Here is a 12679-nt window from a genome sequence, read left to right on the forward strand (position 1 = left end):
ACCAACTTAGCAGTGGGAATCAGAAGAGGATATTAGGAAGTAATATCAAGATGCATAAAATAGCCAGCTGGCATAAGGAGGGATGATGATTTTGGTTAAGGACAGCATAGCAGTAAAGGAGAAAGCAGATGTTACAGCAGTTTCAAGGATAGAATTGATTTGACTTGTGCTAAGGAATAACAAGTGTCCATTTGTAAAGCTTGATGTAATATACAGACCAGCAGCTAACAGGAAAGATACAGAGCCCCAAATCGATAAAGAAATTACAGAGTTATAGACATTGTAGAGTATTTATAATGGGGGACTTTAAATACCTACATATTGATTGGTATAGTAGTAAAGGGGCAGTGAGGGATACGCATTCCTAGACTGTGTTCAGGAGAATTTCCTACAACAGTATGCGTTCAGCCCAACAAGAAGCACTGCCAGACTTACTTCTTAGGAATGAGGTGGGCCAAATAGATCAAGAGACATTGTGAGTAATATTTAGGGAACAATGATCACTGTATCAATAGGTTTACAACGATAGCAGAAGTGACAATGCAGAGTAATAATAATGAACTTGTGGATAGTGGACTTAAAAAGTTTCCCTGGATTTGGATGTGGTGTCTGAGCACTGGAGAATTGCAAATACAGGTAGAAGGTCCTTTATCTTAAATGCTTGGAACCAGCTGATGTTTGGAATTTGGAATTGTTTTAGTTTTCAGAATGTGACAGTTTAATGGTGAATTTTTTAAAAATCTTACCGGAGAAGCTGACTTCAACTAAGAACGTGCTTGGCATCGAGTGGGTGCCAACTTGGGGGCATTCACAGAGAAACCCCCCAGACCTATCAGTGCTTGGCCACACCCCTCCCCCCACGTCATATTTGAGTGACACACATCGAGTGGCTGTCCACTTGGATTAACTGTTTGCTCGCCAAACAACCTTGTTAATGAGAAAAAAACTTTCCAAAAAAACTCTTCGGATTTTAGAACTTTTTGGTTTTTTGATGTTCAGATAAAGGATCTTCTACTTGTATTGCATACTTGTTTGAAAAGACTGCAAGGATTGGTCCAGCAATTATAGACCAGTCAGTTTAATTTTGACGGTGGGGAAACTCAAGGCAATAATTCAGAATAGAATTAATAGTCATGTGGAAAAATGACAGTTAATTTCGAAGTGTCAGCATGGATTTGTTAAGAGAAAATGGTGTCTAATTAACCTGCAAGAGGTAAGGAGAGGGTTGATGAAGGAAAGGATGTTTTTGTGGTGGGCATAGATTTCTAAAAAGACATTTGATACAAAGCCACATAGCCAAATAGTAAGGAAAGTGATGGGTCATAGAAACCTGGATACAAAATTAGCTGAGGCACAGGAAACAGAGACTACTTGTTGGATATTTTTTGGGCTGTAAGAATGTTTATATTGTGAAGGTCTATATTTCCTCTATTATACGGAAAAAAGATTGAAAAAATTGGGACTGTTTTCCTTGCGGAGGAGAGGGCCAAGAGAGACTTGATAAACATATTCAAAATCAGGAGGAATCTGGATGAACTGGATAGGGAAAAACATTTTCTGTTTGAAAATGGATTGAGAGTCAAAGGGCACAGTTTTAAAGCATTTTGCAAAATTTATTTTTGTTTTGCTAGGGCTCATTAAGCTTTTGGAATACTGCATGCAAATCTGGTTTCCCTGCTATGGGAAGGATGTTGCGAAACTCGAAAGGGTTCAGAAAAGATTTACAAGGATGTTGCCAGTGTTGGAGGGTTTGAGTTACAGGGAGAAGCTGAATAGGCTGGGGTTGTTTTCCCTGGAACGTCAGAGGCTGAGGGGTGACCTTATAGAGGTTTATAAACTCATGAGAGGGCATATATAGGGTAAATAGACAAAGTCAAGATTAGAGTGGTGCTGGAAAAGCACAGCAGGTCAGGCAACATCCGAGGAGCAGTAAAAATAATGTTTCGGGCAAAAGCCCTTCATCAGGAATGAGGGTGTGAGCCTCAGAGTGGAGAGGTGAATGGAAGGGGGTTGGGGCTGGGCGAAGATAGCTGAGAGTGTAACAGGTAGATGAAGGTGGGGATAAAGGTGATAGGTCAGAGAGGAGGGTGGAACAGATAGGTGGGAAGGAAGATTGACAGGTGGGACAGGTCATGGGGATGGTGCTGAGCTGGCAGGTTAGAACTGGTGAAATCCTTTACCCCCACCTCCATTCACCTATGGCACTCTCAGCTATCCTCTCCCCAGCCCCCCCTCCCATTTATCTCGTCACCTCTGAGGCTCCCAGCCTCATTCCTGATTAAGGGCTTTTGCTGAAACATCAATTTTCCTGCTCCTCGGATGCTGCCTGACCTGCAGTGCTTTTCCAGCACCACTTTAATCTTGACTCTAATCTGCAGTACCCACCTCCACCTAAATAGACAATGTCTTTTCTCTGGGGTGGGGCAAGTCCAAAACTAGAGGGCATAGGCTTAGGGTGAGTGAGAAAAGATTTAAAAGTGACCTAAGAGGCAACTTTTTCATGCAGAGGGTGGTGCATGTATGGAATGAGCTCTCAGAGTAAGTGATGGAGGCTGGTGCAATTAGAACATTTAAAAGGCATCTGGATGGGTACATGAGTAAGAAGGGTTTTGAGGGATATGGGACAAATGGGATTAGATTTATTTAGGATATCAGGTCGGCATGGACGAATTGGACCGAAGGGTCTGTTTCCGTGCTGTACATCTCTGTGACACTGTGGAAAAAATGTGAGAATAAAAACTCTCAGAGTGAGTAGTAGGGTCTGCTTGGAAGTGTGGTGGAGCCAAGTTCAATTGAGGCATTCAAGAGGTGTTAGCTGATATTTAAACAGAAACAATGTTCAGGGTTACAGGAAAAAGGCAGCAGGTTGGCATGAAATTAAAAATTTCAGAGGCCCAATGCAGATATAATGGACCAGATACCCTCCTCCTGAACTGTAACAAATCTGTGACACTGGTAGCAATGCTTTGTTTGCACTCTCTAACCATTTGCCTTGCTACTCTGGCGGCTTGTCTACCAGCTTCATGTTTTGTCCTGCACATCATTTCACAATAACTTCCCTTTCCTCAAGATCTGCAGATCAGTCCATATGCAAGGTATTGTCCTCGGTCTTGAAATCATGTGATGGTCTGTAGCAGATATACATCTTTCTTACTGCTAGCTGTACATAGGTTTGTTTCTGTTTCACAGTGTGGAGTTTGCTACATTTCCCTTGGCTCAGCTGAAGGCTGGCTGTCTGGGTAGTTACCGTCTTCTCCTGTTTCCTTGTGCGTGTGCGCACCCTAGCAGTGGTGTACAACCTACGATGTTGCAAACTTGTCATCAAATAGTGTTCTCTGCATTTGAGACTGTGCCAAACCACAAATTAGTTGCCTTTTTGTCTTGTTACAAAGTTATCTATCGCTTTGTTTACACGCTATCTGAGGCCTTGAAATCCATACGGCGAATCCCATGACCTGACTATGGCTGGAGATAGGTGCTAAATCTTTCAAAAGTTACATTTGGGTTATTGTCCTGCCTACTTCAGTCAGTCCCCAGCTATTGAATAAATTTAATCCTAACCCACAAATGGATTATAGCTGTCTCACAACTTGTTTTAGAACTGCTGAAAGACAACTTGCTTTTAAAATCTGCACTTCTTATTCATTATGCGCTGTAGCTGAGCATTCATTACTGGGTCATTTGCTTTATTGTGGTGTTACCACACGGAGGCAAACTCCTCTGTTAATTAAACCAAACACCCAGAAAGGCTCACCTAGCCTCGTAATCTGTTGAAATATGAGTGACAGAGAACTCCTAAATTCCACTATTTAAAGAAAATATAAATTTATTTTTTTAACTCCAAAAGGGAACATCAAACAACTAATCACAATGCTAAGCCCCCTTTTCTCTTAACTGCTTACTATCTGCCCCCAACTCTATAACAATATGCTGTTTCAATAAGACACTTATTAAAATTACATCAACTTAATTTCAAAACCACACAGCCGCTGTCATCTTTTGTGTCTTCACTCTTCTGGCTGCTGATCTCACTGGATTGTCTTCTTTCTTTTTACTGTGAGTATGTTTCACATGAAAAATTATCCTCGATAGAGAGTGTTTCCTAATTTCATGGAGAGCAAGATGTCAGCTCTCCATGCATTTCTGTCTCAACATGAGTTTCTCTCTGATCAATTTTCAAAATGTCTGCATTTTACACCCACCTCCTGCCCTCCCAACATCGGATCATCTCATTGGTTCAATGTTGGCAAAGCAATAAATTCCAATGTGATTGGGTTTTAGTATCCTGGGGCATAATTTAAAATTAATGATTAAATTCGAATTGTTGTCAAAATAGCAAACAAAACTCAGGTATCAATTTCATAGTCAAATGTTACATATTTTCAATTTTCCAGTACACTAGGACTGCCATCTAGTCATATACACAGGTGTTCATAATCTCTCAGTTCAGAACAACATCCACTCTTTCTCAAAGGTACACTACATGCCTTCAAGTTCATAACAGCGGGATTCATGCAGTCTTTCTTTTGGCACTAATGTAGGTCAGTTTTCCTAATCAGTAATAAGGTCTACGTAAATACAAGCTGCTGTGTTGTCCTAGCTATTGCCTGCCAGATACTAAGACTCAGCACAGACCAGAATTGTCATGGCCCATTCACAGAGTCACTATAATTACTTAAGGAATGTTCTCTCTCAGCTGCCATGGTAGATGAGTTTAACATCTCCTCCCCTGCATGTGCAATTCAACTTTAATACATTTATCCATTACACAGTCCAGTTATGGATTGTGGAACAGAACAAAACCTTTCTTGGACTGGATAGAGAATGAGATTTTGATGCGTTTCTTGATAAATTGAACATGTATTTGCTTCTCCTTCAATCATTTTAACTGCCTGCTTCCAGATTCAATTTAACAAAGAAGACGGTGTTCTTTGATTAACTGTTAGCTTCACCCTACCTTGGAAAGGATCTAGAATCACTGCCTATACTGATGCCATCTCTCAATATTGCAGCAATGCACCATCAAGATACCTGCCCATTAAATCAAAAGTGGATAGCCAGCACAAGCAGGTAACCTTGGATTGTATTTGACAGTCAGACTCAGAAGAGAGTTCCAGTTTGAACTGAATTCCATCCATTACAAGAAATGCTTTTGTGTGAAAGGCAGTTTAGTAATAAGATAGAAAAGCTAGAAATACTCTACAGGCTCATTAGCGAATTCCAAAATTTTTGGTTTTGATTTTATTGTCATATGTATTTCATAGTAGGAATACAACAAAATAGTGAAAAACTTTTTTTTTTGCTGTGAAATGGTGCCGTTTTGAATAATTTTAAAAAAAAGAAAGAGCTGAAAGATAGTCCATTAGTCGTGAGCCAGCTCATCATGTCAACAATGCATGTGCCGTCATCCCTCTCCCACTGCTACACCCGGATCTAACCAACATTGAAGTTGCTGATCCTCAGGCGCCATCTTTGTCGCTGTGTTGATTCTCTTCCACCACCACCTGCATCAGACCAACCAATGTCAGAGTTGCATCTCTTGCCACTGGGCCCATCTTGTTGATTTCGCTGTGATGTCCTTACATTACCACTTCACCACTAGACCGAACCAATAATGAAGTCATCGATCCACCGACGCCATCTTTTGCCACTGGGCCTGCCTCGCTAACGTAGAAGCCGCTGATTCTAGGTCCTTGCTCCGGAAAAGTAAGTAGGGGGCTCACCATCCTGCACCACTCAGGGTCCGCAATAGGCAAACCTGAGGTCCACGCCTGGGCCCAGCTTGAGACTGCTCAAGGTCTCACCCTGGGTTTGGTCGAGATGTGTGTGCTGGGCTCTTGCTGCCACTGATGCCATCCAAGCTCAGGACAAGATAAGAACATTCTGAACGGTCACAGCTAATCCCACATTTGAACTCACCTTTGCATACTCAACTGCACACCATCATTATGCTTTAAAATTCTTTACCTTTTCTCTACCTCACAATTCTAATTTAAATTGATCAGAGTGGCTGCTTTACACAAAATACAATGTCATTTATCCCTCTCTCTCTCTCTCTCACTGGATGACCCTGCCTACTTATAAAGACAGTTACTACAGGTAACAGAGTGAACTATTTCATAGAATTGGAAAAGCAGAATTGCTATGGTGGGAAATTGAATCTGACCGGATCATTGGTCATGAGAATCTCAGCAACAATACTTTACACTTTAGGAAGAAGGCATAAATCACAATTTATTTCATAAAAATGAGACACCCAACAATGGTCCTTTGGAAAAGAGTTCTTGCAATATCCTTATATCAACTGCAATGTACTGTTAACGTTCCAACAAGTTTAGAGTTAGGGTTAACCTTGATCCAATTCAGTTAAAAACAAAATATGTCAAGTAAAGTCTCTCAGCAGTGGTTTATCTAAAAGAATCCATTTTTCAAAAATATTAAAAATAAAAATCCAACCAGCAGGTACATAACAGTCCAGTTCTACCGTGATAGGCTTATAGCCAATTACATAATCTGTATTATAAAAAGCTAAATATAAATCATTTCTTCAACAGCAGAGTTCTAGAAGGTGAGTTACAAACATTGGATGGTTTTCTGTACTCATGAAGAATAGCAAGTAGAATGGGTCCACCAATTAATGCAAATTAGGAATAGAACACTAGTCTGCCTTAAATAAGAAGTTGCTTAAAGTGCCAAGAGAGCAATATTCATCCATTTCTTTAATGCGAGTCTAGGTTGGTTCTATATTACAGGCATTTCCATAAGGTGTGCTTGTGTTGGTTAATAACTGGAATTATGACCAGGAAGTTCATAAAATGGGAGGTCACTCTGTTCTTAAAAAAGGTAAGTAGTTTGAAATAATAACAATGCTCTCTATAGATGCAACCAGACCTGAATATTTCCACTCATTTTTAACATTTCCATTTACTTTGTTGCTGTGATATTGTCCTCTACTGTTGACATCAATGTTCGTTTATTGTGCAGCAGTGTCCATCCTACTGTTGGATATGTACCGTAGAGCAACTCAACCCCATTCCACAACTCCTTTGCCTCATGCAGGTCCCCTGGCTCACTGTCCACTAATGCATCATCCTGAGTTGCTGTTCTTGGCAGTTTGCCACTGCCTTCCTCTGTCAGGCAGAGAGAGATGCAGGAACCAAGTCTATTTTAACCAGAAAAGGAATTGAACCTTTACAGTTGGCATTATTCTAAATCACAGTAGTCAACTGAACATCCTGGCTCCCCCAGCAAACTGATTAGTTTGTACTTTAAATGTAATCCTATAATATTTATTTACAGCATCAAATGTTTCCTCTAAACTATGATTTCTGCTGAAGATGCTGTCCTGTTGGGTAAGGTTCTGTCTTATTGGTACTATAAATAAAGAGGTAATTCACCACTTGTGACCCCAAACAGTTATTAGTTGGCTACTCAACTGTGAAGAATTAATATCCTCAGAAACATACCAGAGCCTTAATTATATAATAAATGTTTAACTTGACACTTAGAATCATTTTCTGTTCAGAATCTGTCATTTCTTCACAGTATTTATGTTTTCTTCTGTTACCATCCATTTTCATGCATTAGATTAAATCTATCCAGATTCGAACACAAATGCATTCTACCTGAGCTGAATAATTGGCTTAAGTCTCTAATCTCTGCAAGGGTAGTTGGTCTCTCTTTTTGCTTTATAGATATCCATAAGCATCAGGTTTTGTTTTCTCATTCATAAATACTGTAATTATCCTAACTATCCAGGACTCATAACAGATTGCTGTGAAATACTGTTGATTTTTTCTTCAAGCACAGTATTTTCACTTAATGCTGCACTGTTGACAGTAGTCTAGCAATTTGTGAATTTGCAGAGTTTATCTGTCAACTATTTTGTAAGCTGTGACCTTCCCTACTGATGTGAAGGATTCTGTTGAATGCTATTTGAAAATATATTTGCCTAATTAGACTTGTTCTTAACTTAGTTATTATTGTAGATGGTGGAAACCTTTTAAATAAATCCCCTTCTTCTTATAATACTGAACTTTAAACTTTGCTGTAAGATTCAGTTAATATTTCTACAGTAATAGGAAAAATGGTACAAATTCTCATAGTAAAACCTAATACAGACATTGTACTCTGGCCAATTTTATGCTGAATTTAATTTAAAATAACTGCATATTAAAAAGATCAGATTTATTTCAAAACATTTATTTTAAAAATGTCAGATGCTCCAGATACGTACAAATTTCCCACAAATAAAAGAGACAATAGACAATTCAAATATGAGGCACAGTGTAGAATGCAAATATACCATAAAGGGGACTGGGATTCTAAATGCTCCTGTCAATCAAACTACAGTTATGATTTGGAGATGCCAGTTAGATTGACATAAATAGAAACAAAAATCATAATAATAAATGTTAACGTGTGTGACTTGTATTACATGATCAAATCAGTTACCCCAGTAACTGCGCAGACATTGCAATTCCAATTGTTGTCTTGGTGACTGATCATACACTGGAATGCCCAAAATGGGATGTGGATCTATGCCAGCAATCTTCCCACACTGAGTTCCTGATTACGATTACAACACTGTGGAAAAGTGGTCAAGTAAAAGGCAATCTCCCACAGGAAGAGGAGAAACCACAGTGTCAGGATAAATCCGATATGAATTCCAGAATGACCCACATACATCATTATCTAATCAGAGGCCAGAGAATTGACCAGGAGAACAGGAGAAATGGAATAGGAGACACCTAATACTTCACAGCCGACAGAGAATTTGCAATTATTATTTTAACACTTGAATGTCTCTTATCGTCAGAAAGATAGGACAATGTGTGTACCATGGAGCCTCAGGCCACAAATAAGATTTAAATCCATGTTTCCTTTACAGGTAACAGATCTTAAACCCAGTTAGGTAACGGATAAACAATCCTTTTTAAGTTTCCAAATCCATAACTTTCAAACAGAACAAACTTATGGAGAAAAGTTAGAAGTACAAACAGGGTTCAAGAGGTCATATGTGGAATTCATATGTACGGCTGGATTATATTTACAAACTGATTCTCAAAATACAATTCAAACAAAGGAGAAAGCAATATCCTCTCCATATAAAATCACCAGGAAGATCTAGTATCAACTGGGTCCCCCAGTCCAAAGGTTTTAAAGAATCTGGCAAATTTATATTTGGGTCCTAACTAGGATTGGACTCATATGTTTGAAATCAAGATTGTTAACAGGCCAACAAGTACAGCTTCAAAGCAGCTAAAGAAACATCAGACTTAAGTAGATGTGAATACGTGTAAATGAGAAGAAGCATAGAGCATAAATACCTCTGCCCTCAGCAAAAACAATTCAGATCAACAAACTCATAAGTGGGACTACAAGTGGAAATGTTTAAATATGGCAGTTCATTTTATAAATGCTAATGAATGTATTATTGTAATACCAACAGCGACCTGACACTGGGTGCTTCCTAGTTTGCAGTATTTCTTCACTTATGTCTGTTTGGTCAGAACTTGCACTGAAAAATCATACAAGTCTCTATTGATTTTCTTCAATGTCTTCACTTCGTCTTCCAGCTCAGCCACTCTCATTTTTGTGTTCTCGCCATCTCCCAGCAAATGCTGCATAAGAAAAAAAATGTATCTGAACAACGGATTACAAATTGCAATTTGTCTTATTAACATTAAACATTTTTAATGAACTTGTCTGAAAGGATAAATACATTCAATAAAATTATCAAGCTGGAAATCAAATATTTTTTAAAACTATAAATGCTTGCCAGGCTCAACAGTAACTGGGACGTGTCAAATCAGGCTGAACTGTCGTATAAACTGTGAATACTTCACATCCAAATCAACCTAATATTTCTCATTAAAGGAGCTAACAGACCGCTATTTATTTCCAGTTTCCTTTTTTGCACAAAAAAAAAAGTCGATTCCTCAGTCCCTAGAGAAACTAACTTAAGCAGAAAACTGCTGGTCTGACTGGGTTACAATTACTGCTGAGAATAACATTTGATTGTTTATATTTAGATATGCAGCTGAAGAAAATCAGCATTTCTAGGGCAGAAAGATGAAGGAAAGTGAGGAGTTCCACAGTTAACATGCTTAAAGACAAGGGAGATAAATCTTGACTTCAGCACAGAAATGAGATGCAAAACCATTAACATAGAAACATAGAAGACAGAAGCAGGAGGAAACCATTTGGTCCTTCAAGCCTGCTCCGCCATTCATCACGATCATGGCTGATTGTCCAACTCAATAGCTTAATCCTGCTTTCTCCCCACAACCTTTGATCTCATTCGTCCCAAGTTCTATATCTAGCCGCCTCTTGAATACATTCAATGTTTTGGCATCGACTACTTCCTATAGTAATGAATTCAACAGGCTCATCACTCTTTAGGTGAAGAAATGTCTCATCTCCATCCTAAATAGTCCACCCTGAATCCTCAGATTGTGACCCCTGGTTCTGGATGAACTCACCACCGGGAACACCCTCCCTGCATCTACCCTGTCTTGTCCTGTTAGAATTTTATAGTCTCTACGAGATCCCCTTCACTCGTTTGAACTCCAGCAAAAGCAATCCTACTCTAATCAATCTCTCCTCATACATCAGTCCCACCTACTCGGAATCAGCCTGGTAAACCTTCGTTGCACTCTCTTGAGAGCAAGAGCATCCTTCCTCAGAAAAGGAGGCCAAAACTGCACACAAAATACTAGATGTGGCCTCACCAGTGCCCTGTGTAACTGCAACAACACATCTCTGCTCCTGTACTTGAAAGTTCTTCCACTGAAGGCCAATACACCATTTGTCTTCTTTACTGCCTGCTGCACCTACATGCTTACCATCAGCAACTGGAGCACAAGGACATCCAGGTTGCACTGCACACTCCCCTCTCAAATTTACAACCATTAAGGTAGTAATCTGTCTTCTTGTTTTTGCTTCCAAAGTGAATAACCTCGCATTTATCTAAATTATACTGCACCTGCCATTGATTTGCCTACTCACCCAACTTGTTCAGATCATGCTGAAGAACCTCTGCATCCTCATCACGGTTTATGTTCCCACTCAACTTGGTATCATCTGCAAACTTTGTTACATGTTGTTCCCTCATCCAAATCATTAATATATATTGTGAATAGCTGGGATCCTGTGGCACCCCACTAATTACTGCCTGACAATTTGAAAAGGACCCATAATTCCTACTCTTTGTTTCCTCTCTGCCAACCAGCTTTCTATCCATCTCGATACACTTCCCCCAATCCCATGCACTTTAATCTCACACAATAATCTCTTATGCGGGACTCTGTCAAATGCATTCTGAAAGTCCAAGTAAACCACACTGACAAGTTCCCCCTTGTCAACTCTACTAGTTACATCTTCATTGAATTTCAACAGATTTGTCAAGCATGATTTCCCCTTCATAAATCCATGCTGAGTCTGAATCTGTCACTGCTTTCTAAATGCTTCCTATTATGTGTGGGACATATTATTTTTGAGCTTAGAGGAAACAGGGAAATAGAGTTCAATGCTTTTGATGATGTAGAAAGGGATAATAAACACAGAGATGGGGCAAGTAATTTGTTGGTGGTTAAAACTGGAAAGGAGACTAAATTACCAAAGCACCATTCTTTCTTTCCCTACCACGGAGTATCAGAGCGATACTGAACAGCCATCAAAATGGGAGTGCTACGTTTTACAAATGTGACATGCCTAAACATTGAAAGGTTCCCTTGATAAGTTATCCATACATTGTTCAACTGATGACAAACTGTTTTGCTCTTCCAGTAATTCACAAAACAGATATTTATGTTCGAGTAGTATTTCTGGATTCATCAAGGTGAAGGGTGTTACTGCTTGGAAATAGAATAGCTTACCATTTCAAAGAGCCCATGAACAGCAATTCCAGTTCAAGAGTAGCAACCTCTGCATTACCCACCTAGCGCATTCTAGACCAGGTGAAACACTGTTCAGATGAAGAGGGAAGCTTCCTTTCTACTCCAGCAATACAGCTTAGGCCCACATTCAGAAGGGCCACTCAACATACAATAATTTTGCAATTGAAAGAAAAAGGTGATTTCCACGACAATGAAAACGTCTATCAATGCTGAATTAAAGTCTGTTTTATTTTGTAGGCCTTTGTCCACCAGAAACTGTGGAAACTCATTTCACAGACAAATTTAACAATCAGCAGTGGAAGAATTGGTAGAGTTTAAACCGCACATGACAAAAATCTATTAAAGCCCAACAAACCTTATCTGCGGCAGTGCACATAACAGAATACAACTCCTCAGCTTTTTTGAGGTAACTTTCCTGAGACTCCTGTTGAAAAAACAGAGCAAACGATTTAGCTTGGAATTGTACATAACTTATATTCTAAAAGTAAAAATAATCATTCCAGGTAGCAAGTGCACATTGCAGAACATTGCATACACAGCAGAAAATGCCCAAATCTCTGAATAGGCTACCAATTACAATCAAAAACACTTATTTTTTTCATGGGATGTGGGCATCATTGGCAAATGTCAACAGTTAAGAGTCAACCACATTCTGGAGAAGTCCTGTTGAACACTGTTTGGGTGCTGATGATGTAGTTATTTCCAAACAGGAAACAATCTTTAACATTTAAAGTAAAGTTGCGTCTAGAAACTAATGGGGTGACAGATTAACTCCTATG

The 12679-nt window shown here is 39.3% G+C and overlaps 1 protein-coding gene across 1 annotated transcript in view; it reads right to left on the bottom strand.

Annotated features, from left to right (window-relative positions):
* Positions 1-8186: 8186 nt before the first annotated feature.
* The window catches only part of wdr18 (WD repeat domain 18), a 217438-nt gene continuing 212945 nt past the window's right edge, over positions 8187-12679 (bottom strand). Inside the window, exons 10-11 of the mRNA XM_043721023.1 lie at positions 12256-12324; positions 8187-9623 (exon numbers count right to left, since the gene is read on the bottom strand). Coding sequence (XP_043576958.1) covers positions 9495-9623; positions 12256-12324 — 198 coding nt within the window. The 3' untranslated portion in view covers positions 8187-9494. The remainder of the gene's footprint in view (positions 9624-12255; positions 12325-12679) is intronic.

The sequence above is a fragment of the Chiloscyllium plagiosum genome, chromosome 31, assembly GCF_004010195.1.
Source record: "Chiloscyllium plagiosum isolate BGI_BamShark_2017 chromosome 31, ASM401019v2, whole genome shotgun sequence".
Taxonomy (NCBI): Eukaryota; Metazoa; Chordata; class Chondrichthyes; order Orectolobiformes; family Hemiscylliidae; genus Chiloscyllium; species Chiloscyllium plagiosum.